We start from the raw sequence: 27,473 nt of genomic DNA, 5'->3' as shown, positions 1-27,473 counted from the left end.
GAATCATTTTGGTTGTGCTTACAGACCTCGAAGCTATTTTATTTGGTACACGGTGAAATGATAAGTGTGACCGGTAGATGGCAGCCACACATAAGAGACATGTGTAGACTGCAATATGATGGCAGTCACACATAAGAGATACGTGTAGACTGCAATATGATGGCAGTCACACATAAGAGACACGTGTAGACTGCAATATGATGGCAGTTACACATAAGAGATACGTGTAGACTACAATATGATGGCAGTCACACGTAAGAGATATGTGTAGACTGCAATATGATGGCAGCGCCTTATAACCCGGTGCGCCTAATGTACGGAATAATTTTGGTTGTGCTTACCGACCTCGAAGCTATTTTATTTGGTACATGGTGAAATAATAAGTGTGACCGGTAGATGGCAGCCACACGTAAGAGACATGTGTAGACTGCAATATGATGGCAGTCACACGTAAGAGATACGTGTAGACTGCAATATGATGGCAGTCACACATAAGAGATACGTGTACACTGCAATATGATGGCAGTCACACATAAGAGATACGTGTAGACTGCAATATGATGGCAGTCACACATAAGAGATACGTGTAGACTGCAATATGATGGCAGTCACACATAAGAGATACGTGTAGACTGCAATAAAAAATATGTTTGTTTTTTAAACAATTGTTGTTGTTTTTTTAAACGATAATCATTCAATTTAATTTTTTAACACAGCAGCGTTTTAAAAAGTCATACGTTTTACTTTTTGAAACCGATACCGATCATTTTGAAACCGATACCGATAACTTCCGATGTTACATTTTAAAGCATTTATCGGCCGATAATATTGGCAGTAGGGATGATGTTCGAAACCGGTTCTCCCGGTTGTTCGATAAGAAAAGAACCATTCGATAAGAAAATTACCGATTCCATGGACTCGAATCCCTTTTTGAGAACCGGTTCCCGTTATCGAGGCCACTGTAGTAAAGAAAAAGAGTTGGTTCTTTATTCGAATCCCTGGGAGCGAATCCCGTCCCACAGGAAATGCCCTGCGGGACATCACAGGAAATGACGTAGCTCAGTCATTAGACTGAGTTACGTCATTTCCTGTGATGTCACATAAGCAGCAAAAATAATGGACCAGAAAAAAACGCCTCAAGGCATGGCTATTCACCTATAGTGATCGCAGAGACAGGTTGTTTTTGTGTTACTGTATATATTTGTTTTTCTGAAAAATCCCACTTAATATACTTTGGGTAACAACAGTCAATATTTATTTATTTCATTTTTTTAGGGGGGTAACAGTCAATATTTATTTATTTATTTATTTATTTATTTATTTTTCTTATAAAATAAAAGTGAGCTTTTGTTAAATAAAAAACATAAATATTGTGTTTTTTTCCATATACAACAACCTATCTGGATTCGATAAGAGAATCGATAAGGAATCGGTTCGATAAGAGGATTCGATAATGGGCTCGAACTCGATAATTTCTTATCAAACATCATCCCTAATTGGCAGTCCGATATTATCGGACGTATCTAGTAAATAGTCATGAAAACAAAGGAAACGCATTGAATGGGAAGGTGTGTCCAAACTTTTGGGTTGTAAGGTACGTCAAACTGACAAATATCGGCCCGGCCGATAATCGGTCGACCCTTATAGGCAGGATGTGTGAACCCTCATTACCTGTTTTTCGCTATTTAGAACGTACAGAAAAGAAGAAAAGAGAAAGTCGTGTGTTCTTGTCTCATATAGGAATTGTGGATGATTGTCAAAATATATATTTTTAATTGCCGTATTCCTTTAATAGGCAATATTGTTATACAAAAAAAAAAATAAAGAGCACCCCCAGCCACTTCTTGAGGAAATACAGTAATTATTACACTTTGACCTCATCTTTCCTGAACAAGATGGGTTACCTCACCTGGTACGTAGTTGGTAAATCACTACATAGCAGGAGAGCTCGGACTTGAAGACATAAGTAGGATATAACTCGTCACAAAAGCTTTACTTAAAACTTTAGCCTTGCAAACTGTGACTGATTTGGTTCAACAGATGTATGTTTTATGTCAATGCACAAGACTTACCTTTCAGTCCACAGCGTATCTGCCCACCAGTTCATCCTCTCACACCCTCCTCCTTTTACTCTACCCTCCCATCCTGCTTTGTGTGCCCCCACTGCAGACCCGGAGCGAGGCCTCCATGACGGTCCTGAGCGGCCATGTGGTGGTCTGTATATTTGGGGATGTCACGTCCGCTTTAGTGGGGCTGCGAAACCTGGTGATGCCTTTAAGAGCTAGCAACTTTCACTTTCACGAACTCAAGCCCATCGTTTTTGTGGGCTCGCTGGACTATCTGCGGCGGGAGTGGGAGACGCTACATAACTTCCCCAAGGTCTCCATCCTGCCTGTGAGTGCAACTCGAGCTGGTCTCCGTTAGCCTCGTTACGTGCACGGCCCTGAGATCGTTCCGTGGCTACACCCAGAACACTCTTAGATTATAGATTTAATAATAATAATAGATGTTATTTGTAAAAAACACTTTACATACTTTACGACCTCAAAGTGCTACAGTGTATTAAAAAAAATTAAAATACAAAGATAGTAAATAAAAATAAAAATTAGAACAGCCTAATAGCTAGAACTAGTATGCATATATCTAAAAAAAGTTTTTTTTTTAAAAGAAGGGTTTTTAAGCCTTTTTTAAAAACGTTTACAGTCTGTGGTGCCCTCAGGTGGTCAGGAAGAGCGTTTCACAGACTAGGAGCGGCGGAGCAGAAAGCCCGGTCTCCCATTGTTCTTAGCTTCTTAGCTAGATTTATTAATAATAATAGATTTAATTTGTAAAAAAACACTTTACATTGAGTAAACAACCTCAAAGTGCTTTAGTGTATTAAAACAATTAAAACAATTAAAAGATAATAAATAAAAATGAAAACTAGAACAACCTAATAGCTAGAACTAGTATGTATATATCTAAAAAAAAGGTTTTTTTTTAAAAGAAGGGTTTTTAAGCCTTTTTTAAAAACATTTTCAGTCTGTGGTGCCCTCAGGTGGTCAGGGAGAGCGTTCCACAGACTGGGAGCGGCGGAGCAGAAAGCCCGGTCTCCCATTGTTCGTAGCTTCTTATCTAGATTATAGATTTGATAATAATAATAGATTTTATTTGTAAAAAAAACACTTTACATTGAGTAAACAACCTCAAAGTGCTTCAGTGTATTAAAAAAAATAAATAAATAAAAAATATAATAGATAAAAATAAAAACTAGAACAGCCTAATAGCTAGAACTAGTATGCATATATCTTAAAAAAAAAGTTGTTTTAAAAAAGAAGGGTTTTTAAGTATTTTTTAAAAACATTTACAGTCTGTGGTGCCCTCAGGTGGTCAGGGAGAGCGTTCCACAGACTGGGAGCGGCGGAGCAGAAAGCCCGGTCTCCCATTGTTCGTAGCTTCTTAGTTAGATTATAGATTTAATAATAATAATATATTTTATTTGTAAAAAAAACACTTTACATACTGTACAACCTCAAAGTGCTACAGTGTATTAAAAAAAATAAAAAGATAATAAATACAAATAAAATCTAGAACAGCCTAATAGCTAGAGCTAGTATGCATATATCTAAAAAAAAAAAAAAAAAAAAGCTTTTTTAAAAAGAAGGGTTTTTAAGCCTTTTTTAAAAGCATTCACAGTCTGTGGTGCCCTCAGGTGGTCAGGGAAAGCGTTCCACAGACTGGGAGCGGCGGAGCAGAAAGCCCGGTCTCCCATTGTTCGTAGCTTATTAGCTAGATTGTAGATTTAATAATAATAATACATTTTATTTGTAAAAAAAAAACACTTTACATTGAGTAAACAACCTCAAAGTGCTTCAGTGTATTAAAAAAAATTTAAATAAAAAGCTAATAAATAAAAATAAATCTAGAACAGCCTAATAGCTAATACTAGTATATATATATATACTGTTGTTTTTTTTTAAAAGAAGGGTTTTTAAGTCTTTTTTAAAAGCATTCACAGTCTGTGGTGCCCTCAGGTGGTCAGGGAGAGCGTTCCACAAACTGTGAGCAGCGGAGCAGAAAGCCCGGTCTCCCAATGTTCTTAGCTTCTTAGCTAGTCTGAGTGATGATAAGAGGAGAACCCCATTAGTGCAGGCGAGACTTGACTTCAGTCCTTTGGTCCAGTTCTGCAAAGCTACATCACTCGAATGTCACAGCTCGAAAACTTGTTTGCTAATTTGCCAAACTCCTCGCCGCTCGCTTCTTCAATTTGTTTTTCTCTTCCTCTTGTCTCTGCCTTCTCTCCCTCTCTGTCTTCTCCCCCACCACCACCCCCCTCCACTCCTCCTCCCACCCCGTAGGGTACGCCATTAAGTCGGGCAGATTTAAGGGCTGTCAACATCAACCTCTGCGACATGTGCGTAATACTGTCAGCCAATCAGAACAATATCGAAGATGCTTCACTGCAGGATAAGGAATGCATCTTGGCATCGCTCAACATCAAGTCTATGCAGTTTGATGACAGCATTGGGGTCTTGCAGGCAAATTCCCAAGGTAAGGTGGCGCCCTCTCCCAGACTTCACCGGTGCCCAGAGGGGACAGGTCGCGAGAAGGGTAGTCAAAGATTTTTTTGGGGAAAAATAGGGCATAACATTTGGGATATTTATAGGACCTGTAAGGCCCGAAGTATTGATACAGTCAGTCAGGGTTTCTTCCACTTCTTCACCTTGAACCTAGAACTGGGAGAATATACGATCGTGATTACCGTATTTTTCCGGACTATAAGGCGCACTTATAATCCTTTAATTTTCTCAAAACTCCACAGTGCAGCTTATAACCTGGCACGCCTAATGTAGGGAATAATTTGGGTTGTGCTTACCGACCTCGAAGCTATTTTATTTGGTACATGGTTAAAATTATAAGTGTGACCGGTGGATGGCAGTCACACATAAGAGATACGTGTAGACTGCAATATGATGGCAGTCACACATAAGAGACACGTTTAGACTGCAGTATGATGGCAGTCACACATAAGATACACGTGTAGACTGCAATATGATGGCAGTCACACATAAGAGATACGTGTAGACCGCAATATGATGGCAGTCACACATAAGAGATACGTGCAGACTGCAATATGATGGCAGTCACACATAAGAGATACGTGTAGACCGCAATATGATGGCAGTCACACATAAGATACACGTGTAGACTGCAATATGATGGCAGTCACACATAAGAGATACGTGTAGACTGCAATATGATGGCAGTCACACATAAGAGATACATGTAGACTGCAATATGATGGCAGTCACACATAAGAGATACGTGTAGACCGCAATATGATGGCAGTAACACATAAGAGATACGTGCAGACTGCAATATGATGGCAGTCACACATAAGAGATACGTGTAGACTGCAATATAAAGGCAGTCACACGCAATATGATGGCAGTCACACATAAGAGATACGTGTAGACTGCAATATGATGGCAGTTACGTGCAATATGATGGCAGTCACAAATTAGAGATATGTGTAGACTGCAATATGATGGCAGTCACACATAAGAGATACATTTTAGACTGCAATATGATGGCAGTCACACATAAGAGATACTGTAGACTGCAATATGATGGCAGTCACACATAGAAGATACGTGTAGACTGCAATATGATGGCAGTCACACATAAGAGATACGTGTCGACTGCAATATGATGGCAGTCACACATAAGAGATATGTGTAGACTGCAATATGATGGCAGTCACACATAAACTGCAATATGGTGGCAGTCACACATAAGAGATACGTGTAGACTGCAATATGATGGCAGTCACACATAAGAGATATGTGTAGACTGCAATATGATGGCAGTCATACATAAGAGATACGTGTAGACTGCAATATGACGGCAGTCACACATAAGAGATACGTGTAGACTGCAATATGATGGCAGTCACATAAGAGATACGTGTAGACCGCAATATGATGGCAGTCACACGTAAGAGATATGTGTAGACTGCAATATGATGGCAGTCACACATAAGACATACGTGTAGACCGCAATATAATGGCAGTCACACGTAAGAGATATGTGTAGACTGCAATATGATGGCAGTCACACATAAGAGATACGTGTAGCCCGCAATATGATGGCAGTCACACATAAGAGATACGTGTAGACTGCAATATGATGGCAGTCACACATAAGAGATACGTGTAGACTGCAATATGATGGCAGTCACACATAAGAGTTACGTGTAGACTGCAATATGATGGCAGTCACACATAAGAGATACGTGTAGACTGCAATATGATGGCAGTCACACGCAATATGATGGCAGTCACACATAAGAGATACGTGTAGACTGCAATATGATGGCAGTCACACATAAGAGATACGTTTTAGACTGCAATATGATGGCAGTCACACATAAGAGATACGTGTAGACTGCAATATGATGGCAGTCACACATAAGAGATATGTGTAGACTTCAATATGATGCAGTCACACATAAGAGATACGTTTTAGACTGCAATATGATGGCAGTCACACATAAGAGATACGTGTAGACTGCAATATGATGGCAGTCACACATAAGAGTTACGTGTAGACTGCAATATGATGGCAGTCACACATAAGAGTTACGTGTAGACTGCAATATGATGGCAGTCACACGCAATATGATGGCAGTCACACATAAGAGATACGTGTAGACTGCAATATGACGGCAGTTACACGCAATATGATGGCAGTCACACATAAGAGATACGTGTAGACTGCAATATGACGGCAGTCACACATAAGAGATACGTGTAGACTGCAATATGATGGCAGTCACACGCAATATGATGGCAGTCACACATAAGAGATACGTGTAGACTGCAATATGATGGCAGTCACACGCAATATGATGGCAGTCACACATAAGAGATACGTTTTAGACTGCAATATGATGGCAGTCACACATAAGAGATACGTGTAGACTGCAATATGATGGCAGTCACACATAAGAGATATGTGTAGACTGCAATATGATGCAGTCACACATAAGAGATATGTGTAGACTTCAATATGATGCAGTCACACATAAGAGATACGTTTTAGACTGCAATATGATGGCAGTCACACATAAGAGATACGTGTAGCCCGCAATATGATGGCAGTCACACATAAGAGATACGTGTAGACTGCAATATGATGGCAGTCACACATAAGAGATACGTTTTAGACTGTAATATGATGGCAGTCACACATAAGAGATACGTGTAGACTGCAATATGATGGCAGTCACACATAAGAGATACGTTTTAGACTGTAATATGATGGCAGTCACACATAAGAGATACATGTAGACTGCAATATGATATATAATATATTAATATATATAATATATTATCTGACATTATCTGAAGGCTCATTTTTAAGCGACGTCTATAAACTCTCAGTACTAAAGATGCCTTTGAAGAGTGTTGACGCCACAATATAGTGTCCTGTTCCCTGCTAATTACAGGCTGCTGAACATTCTTCTTTTAACGATGTCATCAACATGGCCGTGTCGTTTTGTTTTTTTCCCCATTCCTCGTCCGTCACGATACACGTCGTCTGCCAGATCGTCCGGAACAGATTGCCGTTGTTTGCCGACAAACAGGCGAATATCCCGCGTGTCCCATCAGGCCTCATCAACGTTAAAGCGTGCGGGTACAAATCAGCAGGCTGCTCCTCATTAGTCTCTGCAAAAAAACACGGCGACGACTTCCCGCGAGGGTGAGCTCACGCGGGGTCGGTGCGATCCGTGCGTACCACATGACCACTCAGAGGATAGGCTTGTACGGTATACCGGTATTAGTAAAGTACCGCGATACTAATTAATCATTTTCGGTACTATACCGCCTTTGAAACGTACCGGTCCCGCACCCTCACGTCAAGTCATTGCTGGTTTTACGAGCAGAGGAGCATGTTCGGCAGCGAACAATCACAGAGTACTTGCAAACAGACACAGTGTGTCGACAGAAAAGGGAGAACGGACGCATTTTGGCTTGAAAACTAACGATAAAGGTGAAGCTATAACACTGAAACGCCCTCAGGAAGAGGTGCTTTAAGACATGGCTAGCTAGCTAGCGGCTAAAGTGCATAGGTACTTCTAAATCACTAATCCTGGTCTCCATGGCAACAAATAAAGTACGTTTCTTACAAGTATCATCCCTGCAGGGCGAGGAATAGCTAAACATGCTTCACTACACACCGTAGCTCACCGGCGTCAAAATGTAAACAAACGCCATGGGTGGATCTACACCTGACATCCACTGTAATGATACCAAGTACAGGCACGTATCTAGTTGATACTACTATGATTATGTCGATGTTTTTTGGCATCACAACATCTTCTTTCGTTTAAAAAAAATGTTATATTATGTTTATAAACTGAGGAAATATGTCCCTGGACACATGAGGACTTTGAATATGACCAATGTATGATCCTGTAACCACTTGGTATCGGATCGATACCCAAATGTGTGGTATCATCCAAAACTAGTGTAGCAGAAGAATAAGTGATTATTACATTTTAACAAAAGTGTAGACAGGACATGTTAAAAGAGAAAGTAAGCAGATATTAACAGTAAATGAACAAGTAGATTAATAATTCATTTTCTACCACTTGTCCTTAATAATGTTGACAAAATAATAGGTAGATAAATGACACAATATGTTACTGCATACGTCAGCAGACTAATTAGGAGCCTTTGTTTGTTTACTTACTACTAAAAGACAAGTGGTCTAGTATGTTCACTATTTTATTGAAGGACTAAATTGCAATAAGAAACATACGTTTAATGTACCATTTTTGTTCAAATAAAGGCAATAATGCACATTTTTTTGTGATCCCCTTTATTTAGAAAAGTACCGAAAAGTATCGAAATAATATTGGTGTCGGGACTACCCTACTCAGAGGCAGTGTTGGGTTAGTTACTGAAAAAAAGTAACTAGTTACAGTTACTAGTTACTTTATTTCAAAAGCAACTCAGTTACTAACTCAGTTACTTACCTCAAAAAGTAATGCGTTACTGTGAAAAGTAACTATTTAGTTACTTTTTTTTTTTTTTAAGGCCCCCATTAATGCCCTTTTAGCCTTCATGTCAGTACTGTTATTGCACTGGAGAATGATACCATCTGTTGATCAACCCATTTGCATCACTGAACTCTGCTCAGCAATGTGGTCTACATACAACACACAAAGACAAAGATATGTTTCAAAGAGCCAATTTATTTCAGGCCAGAACAAATTGACAAAACTATTTTAAATAGCTGCAACATAACATACATAAGTAACAAACAGCATAATAGCAACATAGCTTTAAACCTGGCTTCACCCAAGGAAGGCACACATTACATACACAAAACCTAACCAGGCATTTTTTTCCCTCAAGGAATTCAGAAATAAAATCATGTCTTCATGAGATCAACACTGTACTGAAGCCCAGAACACTCTACACATTTCCCCAGTTTTAGTTTAGAGATAAGGAAAGATTGGCCTGGCCCACTAGGATCCCTCTTTATGTTTGTGAACTTTATAGTCTATACATTTAGAGTGATGTGATAATCAAACATTCTAGAGGTCTAGAATGAAGGAGCAACAGTATATAAGAGAATTGACAGAGTGTGTATACCTTGAGTGCTGAATGAAGGCCGAGTTTGGAGTGTTTTCTTTAGCTCGCTTTACATTTGTATGTCCTCACTGTCCAGGTACTTGGAAAATGTTTTCCGTGCCATTTGCTGTTTAACGCCGGTATCATGCTAATTGGCTGCCTGAAAGCGGGTGACTCCACTGTAGAAATAGCCTGCATTGTCTTCTAGCACATACGTTGCAATGGCTTTATCAATGTTGTCCTGGTTAGCAGTCCCTCCGTTAAAATCCGTAAGTGAAGGTGAAGTGGCATCGGAGTCTGGGTCTCTCTTTACTAGCTTCGTCAAAGCCTGTTGCTTTTGTAGCTGTATCAGCAGATTGGAATTGCTGTTTTGGGCAGTAGATAAGATCTTTGATCCAAGACACAATTTAGATTTAACTACCGTAATTTCCGGACTATAAGCCGCACCTGACTATAAGGTAAATTTAGGGGAAAATATAGATTGCTCCATATATAAGCCGCACCCGACTATAAGCCGCAGGGTTTTGATGTGTAATTACCGTAGTATATAGGGGTTCCTGCTACCACGGAGGGGATTGTCGGGACAGAGATGACTGTTTGGGAACGCAAAGCGTCCCATTTATTAACAATAAATCTTTCAATCATTCAATCAAACTTTCACATCTTTGACATGGCGAACAGCATTCGTGCAGAGTACAAATAATACAACGGTGCACAGTAATACAAAGTGCTCGCCTGTACGTTATCAAAATAACCAGCCTACCGGCATATGAAAAGTCAGTCTTTAATCATTGTGTCATCGTCTTCCTCCTGCGTACTAAAACCACCGAAATCCTCTTCGTCGGTGTCGGAGAAGAACAGGCCGTAAATAAGCCGCACCCTTGTATAAGCCGCAGGGACCAGAACGAGGGGAAAAAGTAGCGGCTTATAGTCCGGAAATTACGGTAAAATGTTATTTTCTATGTGCTCGACAAAAGAAAAGTAGTGAGAATATCTCCATGTTAAGAAACTCGACTTCTGGCTCCGCCATGATGTCTTGTTAGTAAACACAGACACGCCCCCCTCCCGCCCCCACCCACACAAAGCGCGCCTCTTCTTTTCCTTGTGACACAGAAGGACGACACCGCAGCGCTCCAATAAAACACACTCAGATCTTCTCAATACTATATAAAAAATAACGTCAAATAACGCAGTAACGCATCACGGTAACTGAGTTACTGAATATAAAAAATAACGTTAGTCCCAACACTGCTCAGAGGCGAATCGCAGTTTATGATTAGCTTAAAAAGCGACAAGGTGGCTCGAGCTCCGAGCTCGGCACTGTTTAGTGGCGCCGTTGTAAGTACAAATCAAAGGAGAAGGTCCTTAGGGCCGTTATGTTTTAGGAGAACGCCAATGCTGTTATTTCTGCAGCCTTGAGTGAGTGATGCGCTGTCGATAGCCGTGCGCCCGAGCGACAATAAGCGGGAGGTAAATCAGCGAGCGGGGCCTGCTCTGGGGAGCACTATTCTCAAGGAGCAACCCCAATATGGACTCGCCGATGTCCTCTCCCAGGGTCGATGGATGGAGTCTATTGTCATCAATAATTGGGTCTTATATCAAACAGCCATTTGGGTGAAAAACACTTCACTTTAGAGAACACGACCGCGGCGCAATCATGCATACATCAGGAATTACACACATGCCCAGACACTTGTATTGTATCATGGTAACGCTTCAGGGGCGGCGTGGGGCGGGCGGGCGGGCGGGCGGGGCGGTCGGTTCATTCCTCCCAGCGACGTTGCCATTCAGACACCGAGTCTGCGGAATTTAAAACAAGAAGGTGCAAATGAATAAGTAAACAAGCGCCTTCCTGGGGGAGAGCTTCTCACGGCTGCTGTAGCCTGTAGTCAACCGCAGAGCACCGCCGTGCCCGGGGGGCTACAGGGATGGAGGAGGGGGGGGGGGGGGGGGCGTTAAAATACGTAACCCAGATCCCGCTTGACTGTTGCAACATGCTGCCGAACACTTGAAGGAGGGCCAGCCTCCAGGAGATGTTGTAAAGAGAGAGAGAGATACAAATACATTCGGGGGGTCTCCAACAAGTAGTTCGACTCCTGGTTTTGAGGCGCTCACCAAAGGGTCAAAGAATATTTGCGTCAGCTCTTTTGTGTTTTTATACTTGCTATAGTCAGGCATTATGCCTCTGTTTATGTTGCCAAAATTGATCAGAATCAGGTGTCCTGATCACTTGGCCTTACACTTCTGAGTCTCATTTGCAAGTATTGTCGGTTATGCATGCAGTTCCAATTCCAAGGCATTAGATGGCTAGTGTACAGACCAGGGGTCCCCAAACTTTTTGACCCGGGGGCCGCATTGGGTTGAAACAATTTGGCCGGGGGCCGGGCTGAATATATATATATATATATATATATATATATATATATATATATATATATATATATATATATATATATATATATATATATATATATATATATATATATATATATATATATATATATATATATATATATACAGTACATATATATATATATATATATATATATATATATATATATATATATATATATATACAGTACATATATATATATACAGTACATATATATATATATATATATATATATATATATATATATATATATATATATATATATATATTTATATATATTTATATATATATATATATATATATATATATATATATATATATATATATATATATATATATATATACAGTACATATATATATATACAGTACATATATATATATATATATATATATATATATATATATATATATATATATATATATATATATATATATATATATATATATATATATATATATAGATATATATATATATATATATTTTTTTTTTAATTATTTTTATTTTTTATTTTATTTATTATTATTATTTTTTTGTTTTTGTTTTGGATAATCTAATTAAGGCAATATATATATATATATATATATATATATATATATATATATATATATATATATATATATATATATATATATATATATATATATATATATATATATATATATATATATATATATACATATATATACATACAGTACATATATATATATATATATATTATTTTTTTAAATTTTATTTATTATTATTTTTATTTTTTTATTATTATTATTTTTTTGGATAATTTAATTAAGACATATATATATATATATATATATATATATATATATATATATATATATATATATATATATATATATATATATATATATATATATATATATATATATATATATATATATATATATATATATATATATATATATATATATATATATATATAGTGGAGGTTACTGTGGTTTATCTGTTATACAGTGCTCAATACCGGAGTAGAGACGTTAGGTCAGGAAAAAACACAGAGGCTATTACATTTATTTATTTTGTAAAAAATACAAAACATTTTATAAAATCCCCTGAAGATCACGGAAACCTGCGAAACAGGCTTGTAGGGATGAAATAGCTTCTGTTTTTTCCTGACCTAACCTACTGTATATACTGTATATATATATATATGTGTATATATATATATATATATATATATATATATATATATATATACATATATATATACATATATATATATATATATATATGTATATATTTATATATGTATATATTCCTCGCGCACTAATTGACTGAAAGAGCGTGATGATGTCACGTTTTCGATGGGAAAATGCATTTTTAGACAATATGATTTGCCTCAGCAGCTAGGAGACACCGAGAGTAACAAGCGTTAGAAAATGGACTAGAAAGGACAGAATACAAAAAACAATAATAATTAAATATATATATATATATATATATATAATTTTTTTTAAACTTCCCGCGGCCCGGATTTTGGACGTTGGCGGGCCAGATCCGGCCCGCGGGCAATAGTTTGGGGACCCCTGGTATAGACTATGGTGTGTTGCCTGACAGGAAGTACCCTTGTCTTATGTTGTGCCCAAAAAAGTGTTTACACAGTATTGTACTTGCTAATTGTTGATTGTAACGTGTATTTTAGATTTCTTCTGAAATTGCCATGTAAAATCATTCATGCTAATTAGTAGCAACGTATGGCACAGTCAATGCAAATTAGCATCATGTTAGCGCATTTTGAAAAAATGGTGCGTCAGTGTACGTTTGAGCGCTTTCTCTCAGGCACTCTTTCCTTGTAGCTAATTGCACTTTTGCCTAGAGACAATCCGGCCGCTATGAGTGCCGTTCGACTGCTTGTTTCCTCGCCAAATGTTTGAGCTGTCGCCATGACTCTGCAACCAAATGTGACATCACATGCAACAATCTAAATATCATACCGTTTGATTTGTCGCAAATCAATACCCAGGATTAAGTCGGTGCCTATAAAAGTACCACATCCGGTGCCCATCCCCATGCACTGGTGTCCCTGTGTACCACTTGTGGTACTTGCACCGCAGTTTGACAATCAACGCTACGGAGTGTAATGAGATTATATTTGACGGACATTGCGATGTCACATTGTGTCAACTGTCAAAGCAAACGTGGAAGTCGCTACCTAGCATCTCCACTGTAGACACGGCACAAGAGCCAAGCGTGCAGGATTAACAAAGATTTTCCAAAATTGTCTCTCCGCATGTCCCAATCCTCTCTCTCGCCCTGCTCCCGGCTGCTTACCGTTAAAGACAACAAATGATTACATCAACACGTACCACCTGTGAAGTCCAATCACCTGCCAGCTGTGTCTCGCCGTCAACACGGCTGGTGCCCGTCTTCAGTACCCTGGACAGCGGCGGTGACTTTTCCTCCTACAGGCAGCGCCGACTGCACTTTCCCTCCACAGCAAATGATCCCCTTTCAAAAGACGACCAGTAATAATGAAGACATTTTAGCTCAGCTTCTTTATGTCTTTTTCACTATTGTCCATGTTAGCGAGTGTTTGAAGGCAGCGCCATTGTCTTCATTGACTCCCAGTGGAGATTCCTATTATTTGTTATTCTCCGGCTGCATAGTCTTCAAACAAAACAAAACAAATTAGAGCTATTGTTGATATAAAAAAAAAAAGTTGGCTCTCATGGACAAAGCTGTCATGTGTGCTCTCTTGTTGACATCTCTGCTATTTCCAAGTTCAATAATGGGAATAACAAGATTTATCATTAGGGATGCTTCAGTTCGGTGTCTGCATCCTTTTTTTTTCTCGTGTCCTGACAGGACAGACACACATAGAAAATGTACAAAAAAAAAAAAAAAAGTGACCTGAGTGTATTGCGTATTTCCTCGCTGGTGGCATTTCGCCGTAGTCAGCACTAAATGATGGATGTCAAAACACAGCTGATGCATTATGCATCTCGCATTACCAATTTAAGGTGTTTACTTGTCACTTTGAGGGGGAATGTGAAGTCGTGCGGACCCACGCCGCTGTCACTTCGCGCCCGTGCGCCCGCCGCGGCGATCCACGCCATTTCCTCATAAAAGGTTTTCTGGTATCCACTTTATCGTTACAAAATGAACGGCATGTAAAATTGATGCCGCGCTGCTGATGGAGGGACGGTTAACGGTAAATATGTCCTAGCCGACCCCTAAAAGCACCGTATCCACGCTGCACTTTTTTTTTTTTTTTAGGCGCCTTGTTGTCGTCGAAGCAACTTTGTGCTGACTTGGCGGACGTGCACTATGTGTAATGGTATCGATACACACCTCCAGGGGCGGACTGGCCATGGGGAGGAGTGGGAGTTATCCCCGGTGGGCTGCCGGCTCTCAAGGCACTGGAATTTCGTTTGAGAAATTGTTTATTCGTCCAGAATATGGGTGGTTTTAGATGGCTGTAAGCACAATTCATCGACAAAAAAAAATAGGTCCCCTTGCTCATTTTTCTCACTTAAGTTAATAAGTTACACTGCAAAAAGTCAGTGTTTAAAAACAAGAAAAAAAAAATACAACAATTAGGGGTATTTTATTTGAACTAAGAAAAATTATCTGCCGATAGAACAAGAAAATTTGGCTTGTCAAGACTTTCAAAAACAAGTAAAATTAAAGCTGCAAGCAGCGTTGGTTGGGTCTGCATTTTGGCAGGTGCTAGTCCTAGGTGTCCCAATACTTTTGTCCAGTGGTAGTCCTGAGTGAGACCTACATAGAGGTTTTTGTTTCGTGTCTCTACGATATTCGTACTGGGAGTTAGAGGAAGTTGTGTCTGAGTTCACATTGTCATTATAGGGTATTGTGTGTAGAATTTTGAGGACAAAAAAGAAGAAATTGCATTTTACGTTGTCATTTTTGGCACCGGAGCAGCATCAGTGCTGCGGGTCTTTGAAGGCTCGTAAAATCAAAACCGTAGCACGTATCAAAACGCCGTCGTCAAATTTTAATCAGAAGGGTTCAATCTCTCTCCTGTAGCAGTTTGAAGCCGAAACGACAAACGCGCTCAGAGGAGATAACGTTTGTGTTTGGTGACCGGTTGTAACAAAAATTTTGTTTTGAAGGAGGAATAGCAAACTTCCTGTTGATTTTTGCTGAAGGATGTCAATCTATGAAATGCAGGTCTAGGCGAGACCTACATAGAGGTATTTGTTTCATGTCTCTAAGACGTTCCTACCGGAAGTTACAAGCAGTTTTGTCTGAGTTTTCCTCTGAGGAGCAGTTTTTTCTCTGTTTTTTTCAAAAAATTATGTAGAGCACAATTTTGAGTTTTGGGGTTCGGTTTTTTTTTAGATCGCAATTTTCACCAGTCCCGATGTGTGTGAGAATTTTGGTGAGTTTTGAAGTATTTTAAGGGGGTCAAATTAGAGGTCAAAGACGTAAAAAGCAGTGTTTTTAGTACATTTTTGTCTAAAATGGGAAATTGCCAACTTCCTGTTGGTTTTTGCCCGAGGATGGGAAATTATGAATTGTAATTCTAAGTGAGACCTACATACAGGTTTTTGTTTCATGTCTCTACGACCTTCCTAGTGGGAGTTAGAGGCAGTTTTCTTCCTAGGGGGCGCTAGAGCGCAATTTTGATTTTTGGGGTCTGGTTTTTTTTACTAAAGTGTGCTGTACCCGGGTTTGTATGTGTGCAAAAAAATTGGTGAGTTTTGAAGCATGTTAAGGGGGGCAAAGTAGTGCGCAACGGTGCGGAATAATAAAGAAAGAATTAAAGCTGCAAGCAGCGTTGGTCGGGTCCACATTTTGGCAGGTGCTAGTCCTAGGTGTCCCAATACTTTTGTCCAGTGGTAGTCCTGAGTGAGACCTACATAGAGGTTTTTGTTTCGTGTCTCTACGATATTCGTACTGGGAGTTAGAGGAAGTTGTGTCTGAGTTCACATTGTCATTATAGGTTATTGTGTGTAGAATTTTGAGGACAAAGAAGGAATAATTGCATTTTCGTTGTCATTTTTGGCACCGGAGCAACTTTAGTGCTGCGGGTCTTTGAAGGCTCGTAAAATCAAAACGGTAGCACTAAATAAAACGCCGTCCACAACTTTTAATCAGAAGGGTTCAATCTCTCTCCTGTAGCAGTTTGAAGCCGAAACGACAAACGTGCTCGGAGGAGATAATGTTTGATGTTTGGTGACCGGTTGTAACAAAAATTTTGTTTTGGAGGAGGAATAGCAAACTTCCTGTTGATTTTCGCTGAAGGATGTCAATCTAAGAAATGTAGGTCTAGGTGAGACCTACATAGAGGTATTTGTTTCATGTCTCTAAGACGTTCCTACCGGAAGTTACAAGCAGTTTTGTCTGAGTTTTCCTCTGAGGAGCAGTTTTTTCTCTGTTTTATTCAAAAATTGCGCTAGAGCGCAATTTTGAGTTTTGGGGTTTGGTTTTTTTTTAGATCGCAATTTCCACCAGTCCCGATGTGTGTGACAATTTTGGTGAGTTTTGAAGTATTTTAAGGGGGTCAAATTACAGCTCAAAGAGGCAAAAATTAGTTTTTTTAGTACAATTTTGTCTTGAAGGGGAAATTGCCAACTTCGGTTTTGAAGCATGTTAAGTGGGTCAAATTAGCGTTTTTTGTGGCGGCGGAAGAATAAAGAATAATAAAACCTTACAAATTCAATAGGTTCCTTTGTAACCTGTATAAAGGACTCCCACAGGGAGTCCTTTATACAGGGTACTAGCGGACCCCAATTAAAGCTGCAAGTAGCGATGGACGGGACCGACTTTGAAGGCTCATAAAATCCAAACCGGAGCAGTAATTAAAACTCTTTCATCAACTTTTAATCAGAAGGGTTCAATCTCTCTCTTGTGCTAGTTTGAAGCCGACACGACAAACGCGCTCAGAGGAGATAATGTTTGAAAAAAGGTGACTGTTTTTACTGAACTTTTATTTTGAAGGGGGAATTGCAAACTTCCTGTTGTTTTTTGCTGGGGGTTGTCAGTGTATGAAATATAGGTCTAAGTGAGACCTACATAGAGGTTTTTGTTTCATGTCTCTACAACATTCCTACTGGGAGTTACAGGCAGTTTTGTCTGTGTTTTATTCCTAGGGGGCGCTAGAGCGCAATTTTGAGTTTTTGGGGTTTGGTTTTTTGAGTTTTGGGGTTTGGTTTTTTGAGTAGATCGCAATTTTCTCCAGTCCTGATGTGTGTGTCCAATTTGGTGAGTTTTGAATCATGTTAAGGGGGTCAAATTACAGCTCAAAGAGGCGGCGGTATAATAATACAACGCTAGAAATTCAATAGGGTCCTCTGTCCCAAAGGGACTCAGTCCCTAATTAGCTAACTTCAATGAACCCAAAATTACCTTAAAATAAGTTTATTCTCACTAATAACAAGTGCACTTTTCTTGGCAGAAAAAAAGAGACCTTTTTGCTCAATATGTTGAAAAATATTCTTAAATGAAGTAAATGCTAGTGCCATTATCTTGACATAATGATATGCGCTCGGCATTACATTTCTTGAAACCAGCAAACTTATACTAAAAACTAATTTGTGACCTGTGCTGGCAAAATGAGTCACAATGAGGAAATTTTAAAAACTGAGTTATTGTTATTTACACATTCTCCATCTAAAGACCTTCAAAATGATATATGGTTTGTTGGAATCGGACAGAAAATGACCGAGTTACATCCGATTGAAGTCGACCAAGTTTGAGGGTCCGTTTTGAGAAAAAACAGCTTAAAGTTTACCGTTCCAAAACAGAATGTTCCAAAACAAAACTCCATAGCAACCATACCTTAAAAGTCCTTGTAGCAACACCAAAATTGGTACAATTAAAGTCAAATCCCATGTCTAAAGGAAAAATATATATTCAACTCTATTGAAAACGGTTATGTACAAAAATGTCAACACTGTTATGTCACAGTTTTTTTGTTCACTGGTCAGTTGGTCAGCTGTCCGTAATATTCCTGACCAGCAGCACTAAGAGGATTCGCCGACTGCAGTGAATTTAGCACACTTGCAACCGCCTGTGTACCCTCTCCACCTTCTAAATCCATTACGGAATGTAAAACACTCTAACTTATCCACAAAAATAATAATTAAATGTTCGAAAATCACCTTTTTTTCACCAAATATTCCGCTCGAATTACTGTGTTGTTTTTCATCAGGGCGCTGCCATGATACCACAATGCACCGCGCGGGGTGATTCAACCAATGAGGGTACGCCTCACAGCGACCGGTGTTCCGGTTAGCAACAAGCCGGATTTGTTTACGTCCGGACAGTTTTAAAAACTCGAATTATATTGGTTCAGAATGGCGTCATCGGGATTTCCATGCTCATTTTTAGAAAGTAGGTAAACTTGGCGTCACAATGATAGCAAATATGGCTAGGGGGATTCCCCCTTATTGCCGCCAGTGAGCGTTGATTTTCTCAAGGAATTTTAACACAAAGGACTAATTTCTGAAGACATACCTCGTACAAAACCTTCAAATAAAGGTGATTTAAGATGTTTTCTTGCTATTTCGATGATTGGGATCGCTAGATTGTGGCTTTATGGACTCATTTTTGTGAAAATCTCAATTTCAACCAAGATACATTTTTTTCACTTATTTGCCTGTAGCTCAAAATTAGCCTGTGCGTATTCCGACTCATTTTGCCAGCACGGGTCACATTTATTGTTCTTAATGGAAAGGCAACAAGGCAACCGCTTGTTACTCTCAGGGTTTCCTAGCCGCTCAGGCAAATCATATTGTCTAAAAATGCATTTTTCCACGGATAACATGACATCATCGCGCCAAGTGCGTGCACTTTCAGTCAATTAGTGCGCATATATACACAGCCCGGCCCAAATTGTTTTAATTGTCATTTTGAGGAATTTATCTGAATGTGCATGAACTATTTCTGTTCAAAATTGTTAGAAATGTTAAATGTTTCAATATTAACTGTCCGTTTACTGCACTGTGCCAACTGTACTACTATATGAGTACATCCTTTCTATTGTTTCATTGAAAATAAAACAGCAAAGTCCATTTGGCTGTCATCTGTTTTAATTATGAGACACAATTGTCTCTTTCATGCTTGAAATAAGAAATTATCACGTTAAAAAAGTAGTTTTGTACTTGTGTTGATGACACAGATTAGCGTCAGTTGATATTCTAGTTTCAGGCATGTTTTACTCAATATAGGTCATCAAATCTCAGCAACAAGCTGTAATATCTTACTGAGATCATTTAGGACCAAAACCCTTAAAACAAGTAAAACACTCTAACATAAAATCTGCTTAGTGAGAAGAATGATCTTATCAGACAGAAAATAAGCAAATATCACCCTTATTTGAGATATTTAATCTTACTTACCGTAATTTCCGGACTATAAGCCGCTACTTTTTCCCCTCGTTCTGGTCCCTGCGGCTTATACAAGGGTGCGGCTTATTTACGGCCTGTTCTTCTCCGACACCGACGAAGAGGATTTCGGTGGTTTTAGTACGCAGGAGGAAGACGATGACACAATGATTAAAGACTGACTTTTCATATACCGGTAGGCTGGTTATTTTGATAACGTACAGGCGAGCACTTTGTATTACTTTGCACCGTTGTATTATTTGTACTCTGCACGAATGCTGTTCGGCATGTCAAAGATGTGAAAGTTTGATTGAATGATTGAAAGAGTTATTGTTAATAAATGGGACGCTTTGCAGGTAGCAGGAACCCCTATATACTACGGTAATTACACATCAAAACCCTGTGGCTTATAGTCGGGTGCGGCTTATATATGGATCAATCTGTATTTTCCCCTAAATTTAGCTGGTGCGGCTTATAGTCAGGTGCGGCTAATAGTCCGGACATTACGGTAGATTTCAGTTTTTGAAGTGTGCTGGGTTATCTGTAATTAAAAATACTGTTTTTTTTAGCTGTCAGTAACCTAATTATTAATTGTAAAATCTGTTTCAACCAGTTTTATAAAAATTGCGTTTTATTGAATGTCATCCAACAATGTGTTTTTTTTTTTGTGGGATCGTGCAGGTTTCACGCCTCCCGGAATGGACAGGTCATCCCCAGACAGCAGCCCAGTACATGGCTTTGTGCGTCAGGCTTCCGTCACCACCGGATCCAACATCCCCATCATCACGGAATTAGGTAAAACCAGTCGACTCCCATTTATGCCTCGTACTTAAATGGCCCAAAATTCAAAAATGGACTTTGGAATAGGGTTCCCTTCTATGTTGGCAGTTGCTTGGGCTAACGCAACGCTATTGTCTGTGTGACATTTGTTTTTTGTAAGGACCGCATCCCTTGCAGTTTGTCCCCTAATGCAGTGGTCCCCAACCTTTTTGTAGCTGCGGACCGGTAAACGCTTGAAAATTTGTCCCACGGACCGGTGGGGAGGGGGAGGGGGGTGTATTTAAAAAAAATAAAAAATTTTTATGGGAAAAAATTTTTTTTATTTTTTTTTTCCATAAAAAATAAAAAAAAATTGTAAGAAATACAATCATGTGTGCTTACGGACTGTAGACCTGCAGACTGTATTGATCTATATTGATATATAATGTATATATTGTGTTTTTTATGTTGATTTAATTTTAAAAAAAAAAAAAAAAATTTTTTTTTTTTTAATTTCTTGGGCGGCCCGTGGTTGGGGACCACTGCCCTAATGCATAGGAGAAACTCAACCTGATGGGTATGGCGGAGGAGCGAAGAGAGTGAAGGGGGGCAGGGGGAGAAAACTGCCTTGGTTGCAAAATGGGTCCATTTATTAATAACAATGGCAGTGGACTCTATTCCCACTGGTGCTGGGGACTCATGAAACTTTCAGATCTCTGAGGGGGTCTTCCACTAGGCACCAGAGACCGCCCGCTCTGTCTCCCCTGACCCAATTAGGGAGCAATGGAGCATGAGAGCAAGCTAAGAAAAAAGGGGCCAGGGGAAGAGAAAAGGAGCCACCTAATGTTACTTGTAACCGGGGCAGCCATTACCTGCAGGGAGACTCTCCCATTTGACCGCACACGTGATCATCACAGGACCCTCGTTCTGTCCTTGTCAGCGACACCCCCACTAGTGAATCTGTGTTTTTTACACATCGCGGCCACCTTTGTGATGACATTGTCCCTCAGGAAATAATAGAGATAAAGCTCCACGACGTTATTTTCATGTATTTTTAAAGGACATCTGCACAGAATCTAGGAATAAAATGCTCCGTCTACAGCAGTGTTTTTTCAACCTTTTTGGAGGCGAGGCATATTTTTTGTTCGTTGAAAAAATGCGGAGGTACACCACCAGCAGAAAACATAAAAAATGTAAACTCGGTAGTAGAGATGTCCGATAATATCGGCCGTCTTCCCTCTGTCTTCCTTTTTCTCTCTTTCTATCCCCTCCTGCTCCGGCCCGGCTGCACCAAATGATAATATAAATACATTTAATAAAGTCAAAATACAAGTAAGGCAACAAGAGAAGTATCCTACACTTCTCTTTTGTAAAGTAAATCTGAAAATCCGATATGGGCATCTACATCTGCTATATGATTTGCCCGAGAAGCTGGGCAGGACATTATTAAAAAATAAATAAATAAATAAAAATAAAAATAAAAAAATATCGGCCTGCCGATGTTATCGGCCGATATATGCGTTAAAATGTAATATCGGAAATTATCGGTATCGTTTTTTTTTATTATCGGTATCGTTTTTTTTTTTAAATTTATTATTATTTTTTATTTTTTTTATTAAATCAACATAAAAAACACAAGATACACTTACAATTAGTGCACCAACCTAAAAAACCTCCCTCCCCCATTTACACTCATTCACACAAAAGGGTTGTTTCTTTCTGTTATTAATATTCTGCTTCCTACATTATATATCAATATATATCAATACAGTCTGCAAGGGATACAGTCCGTAAGCACACATGATTGTGCGTGCTGCTGCTCCACTAATAGTACTAACCTTTAACAGTTGATCTTACTCATTTTCATTCATTACTAGTTTCTATGTAACTGTTTTTATATTGTTGTACTTTCTTTTTTATTCAAGAAAATGTTTTTAATTTATTTATCTTATTTTACTAATTTTAAAAAAAAGGACCTTATCTTCACCATACCTGGTTGTCCAAATTAGGCATAATAATGTGTTAATTCCACGACTGCATATATCGGTTGATATCGGTATCGGTTGATATCGGTATCGGTAATTAAAGAGTTGGACAATATCGGAATATCGGATATCGGCAAAAAGCCATTATCGGACATCCCTACTCGGTAGTTGATATTCAAATCAAATCAAATCAACTTGATTTATAAAGCACATTTAAAATGTACCACACGGGTAGCCAAAGTGCTGTACAATGGGCAGGTTAAAAGATAATACGAGAACCGAGCAAACACAACACAAACAGAACACGATACAAAATAAATAAAACATAAAAACAGGTTCACAGCAGGTGTATTATGGGGTGCCATTGCAGGATGGATATCACTCAGTGTTAAAAGCCATGGAATAAAAGTATGTTTTTCCGTCAGTCTACCCCAGGGCAGCTGTGGCTACGAAGGTAGCTTACCACCACCAGGTGTGAATGAATGATGGGTTTTTAACATGTAAAGAGACTTTGGGTACTTAGAAAAGCGCTATATAAATCCCAGTTATTATTATTATTATTATTATTATTATTAAGAGAGATTTAAAAACAGGAAGAGAGGAGGCCTGTCTAACACTCAGAGGTAGGTCGTTCCAGAGCTTGGGAGCAGCAGCGGCGAAAGCTCTGTCACCTCTAAGCTTCAGCCTTGACAGTAAAAAGTCATTGTTGCAATTGTTGGATATGAATTCAAACTAGAGATGTCCGATAATGTTTTTTTTGCCGATATTTCGATATTGTCCAACTCTTAATTACCGATTCCGATATCAACCGATACTGATATATACAGTCGTGGAATTAACACATTATTATGCCTAATTTTGTTGTGATGCCCCGCTGGATGCATTAAACAATGTAACAAGGTTTTCCAAAAGAAATCAACTCAAGGTATGGAAAAAAAATGCCAACATGGCACTGCCATATTTATTATTGAAGTCACAAAGTGCATTGTTTTTTTTAACATGCCTCAAAACAGCAGTTTGGAATTTGGGACATGCTCTCCCTGAGAGAGCATGAGGAGGTTGAGGTGGGCGGGGCTGGGGGGTAGCGGTGGTGTATATTGTAGCGTCCCGGAAGAGTTAGTGCTGCAAGGGGTTCTGGGTATTTATTCTGTTGTGTTTATGTTGTGTTACGGTGTGGATGTTCTACCCGAAATGTGTTTGTCATTCTCGTTTGCTGTGGGTTCACAGTGTGGCACATATTTGTAACAGTGTTAAAGTTGTTTATACGGCCACCCTCAGTGTGACCTGTATGGCTGTTGACCAAGTATGCCTTGCATTCACTTGCGTGTGTGAAAAGCCGTAGATATTATGTGACTGGGCCGGCGCTCTGTACTTCTCTCTACGTCCGTGTACACGGCGGCGTTTTAAGAAGTCATACATTTTACTTTTTGATACCGATAACTTCGAAACCGATACCGATAATTTCCGATATTACATTTTAAAGCATTTATTGGCCGATAATATCGTCAGTCCGATATTATCGGACATCTCTATGTACAAGTAAACCTTGATTGATGATTGATTGATTGATATTTTCATATATTTTTAAAGGACATCTGCACAGAATCTAGGAATAAAATGCTTCGTCTACAGCAGTGTTTTTTCAACCTTTTTGGAGCCGAGGCACATTTTTGTTCATTAAAAAAATGCGGAGGTACACCACCAGCAGAAAACATTAAAAATGTAAACTCGGTAGTTGATATTGACAGTCAAAAGTCCATTGTTGCAATTGTTGGATATGAATTCAAACCATAACCAAGCATGCATAACCATAGCTCTTGTCTCAAAGTAGGTTTACTGTCAGTTTTTTGGTGTTTTCCTGTGTGTGGTGTCTTGCGCTCCTATTTTGGTGGCTTTTCCTGTTTTGTTGGCATTTTCCTGTCGCAGTTTCATGTCTTCCTTTGAGCGCCGTTCCCTGCGTCTGCTTTGTTTTAGCAATCAAGATTTCAGTTGTTGCTATCCGTCTTTGTGGGGACATTGTTGATTGTCGTGTCATGTGGACGCCGTCTGCTCCACACGCTGTTCAGTGTCAGGTTCAAACACGGATGACATCTATTAAACAACACAAGAAGCAAGGAATTAAACACAGACAGAATTAAATTTGGCTCAATGAGGAGAAACGTCTGGACTGTACTCTTTGCACAGTTCCACCACGCTCTGACGAAAGATTGTACTCTTTTATTTGGACTTTCCCTGATTACATGGCAACAGCTGTTTCTAAGGGAGGGGGGGTCGTAAACAGCCATCGCCTTTGGTTACAGAACAGTTCCAAGAAAAGGTGGTAAAACAGTTCAAAGAAAAGGTCGCCTGGAGGGGAGTCTCGTCCTGCTTCCTCTCTGCTTTGTAGTTCTCGGGTCAAGACAAAATATTTCTGTGGATTATATACATCAAAGAAACAGAACACCTTCATGTCACTCCCCATCCTACACAGTGGAGTTTTACAAGCCTTTTGCTTGGTAGGATCAAAGACAGCTTTTGTCTTCTCGCCGGGAACTCATGGCAACACAAAGTTTTCTGATAATTTAGATACAATTATTCTGACAGTAAGTCTTTGCTGTCGTCCAGCATTCTGTTTTTGTTTACTTTGCAGCCAGTTCAGTTTTAGTTTCGTTTTCCATAGCCAATGCCTTTTTTTAGGGGCACTCGCCTTTTGTTTATTTTTGGTTCAAGCATTAGATACGACGTTTACAAAGCAACTGCTGCCACCTACTGATATGGAAGAGTATTACACGGTTACTCTGCCGAGCTCCAGACAGCACCGACACTCAACAACGGCACTTTATTTGCAGATTATAACTACCGGTTTGCATAAAATATTTTTTAACCCAAATAGGTGAAATTACATAATCTCCCACGGCACACCAAACTGTATCTCACGGCACACTTGTGTGCCGCGGCACAGTGGTTGAAAAACACCGGTCTACAGAACTGCAATATTTCGGTTACCTTGCTTAGTTAAACGAGGGTACACAATATTAGAAACAGCTCTCAGTATGATGCAAGCAAACGGCAACCGCAATATCAAAGATATATTCTCTGGCGTGTTTATCACATCTTTACTAATTTACAACATTCCCTCCCTAAATGTTCAAATGTTGTAAATATTCCCATGAAAAATAATTTGGGCTGCCATCGACTAAAGTTTTTCATAATTAAATCTCATTCGTTAGATTTTGCCCATAGTCGTCTATCAATCGAATCTATTGCGTTGTTTTTATTAAGAGAAATAAGCAGATTGTGATGAAAGCAGAGTACACGTATCGGTCACTAGGTGTCAGTATAACATCTCATGATATCTAACCGCTATATTATGATTATTTTAATATAATTATAACAGGAATATGGAGAGAAAAAAAGCCTAAACCACTCTAATAAACAAATGAAGACGGTAGAAATTGGATAGGACATCAAACCTGACTAAAAGTCGTAATAAAGTTTCTGAAAGTATTAATTTTTGTTTGAATAGTTTCATTGGATAGGCACAATGCACATTAATCAACGTTGCTGTAAATGTGCCAGTTTTAGCTCATTTCAAACTGTAGTCCCTGGGCAGGATGTAGATCGCCAACAGCAAACGATATACATAACAACCTGTGTAAAGATTGTTAGCTTTATTTTTTTAACTCCCTTACATAAACAACTTACTTTGTAACATGTAAGCGAATACGCCAGAGCATCAATTACGGTCCTTCAACAATCAAATCAAAATCCATACTCATATATTACAGGTAGTCTATTATCTGTGCACCAGTGGCTAGTGATGCAACAAAAATTCCGCCCTGGAAAGAAGACTGTGGAACGCTCTCCCTGACCACCTGAGGGCACCACAGACTGCGGATGCTTTAAAAAAAAGGCTTAAAAACCCTTCTTTTTAAAAAAGCCTTTTTTTAAAATATATGCATAATAGTTCTAGCTATTAGGCTGTTCTAGTTGTATTTGTATTTAATTGTATTATTTTTTTATTTTAATTTAATTTTTTTTAATACACTGTAGCGCTTTAAGGTTGTTTACTCAAGGTAATGTGCTTTTTACAAATAAAATCTATTATTATTATTATTTTTATGTTTAGGGCTGCAACTAACGATTGATTTTATAATAGATTAATCTGTCGATTATTAATTCGATTAATCGATTAATAATCGGATACAAGAGACAAACTACATTTCTATCATTTCCAGTATTTTATTGAAAAAAAACAGCAGACTGGCACCATACTTATTTTGATTATTGTTTCTCATTTGATAATCGATTAATCTGTCGATTATTACTTTGATTAATCGATTAATAATCGGATAAAATACACAAACTACATTTCTATCCTTTTCAATATTTTATTGGAAAAAAACAGCAGACTGGCACCATACTTAT

The 27,473-nt window shown here is 38.7% G+C and overlaps 1 protein-coding gene across 1 annotated transcript in view; it reads left to right on the top strand.

Annotated features, from left to right (window-relative positions):
• Positions 1-27,473, top strand: part of LOC133657088 (calcium-activated potassium channel subunit alpha-1a-like) — a 626,717-nt gene that overhangs the window by 536,057 nt on the left and 63,187 nt on the right. Inside the window, 3 exon segments of the mRNA XM_062058010.1 lie at positions 2,170-2,394; positions 4,338-4,530; positions 21,004-21,117. Coding sequence (XP_061913994.1) covers positions 2,170-2,394; positions 4,338-4,530; positions 21,004-21,117 — 532 coding nt within the window.

The sequence above is a fragment of the Entelurus aequoreus genome, linkage group LG09, assembly GCF_033978785.1.
Source record: "Entelurus aequoreus isolate RoL-2023_Sb linkage group LG09, RoL_Eaeq_v1.1, whole genome shotgun sequence".
NCBI lineage: Eukaryota > Metazoa > Chordata > Actinopteri > Syngnathiformes > Syngnathidae > Entelurus > Entelurus aequoreus.
This window is presented reverse-complemented; position numbering and strand designations above follow the sequence as displayed.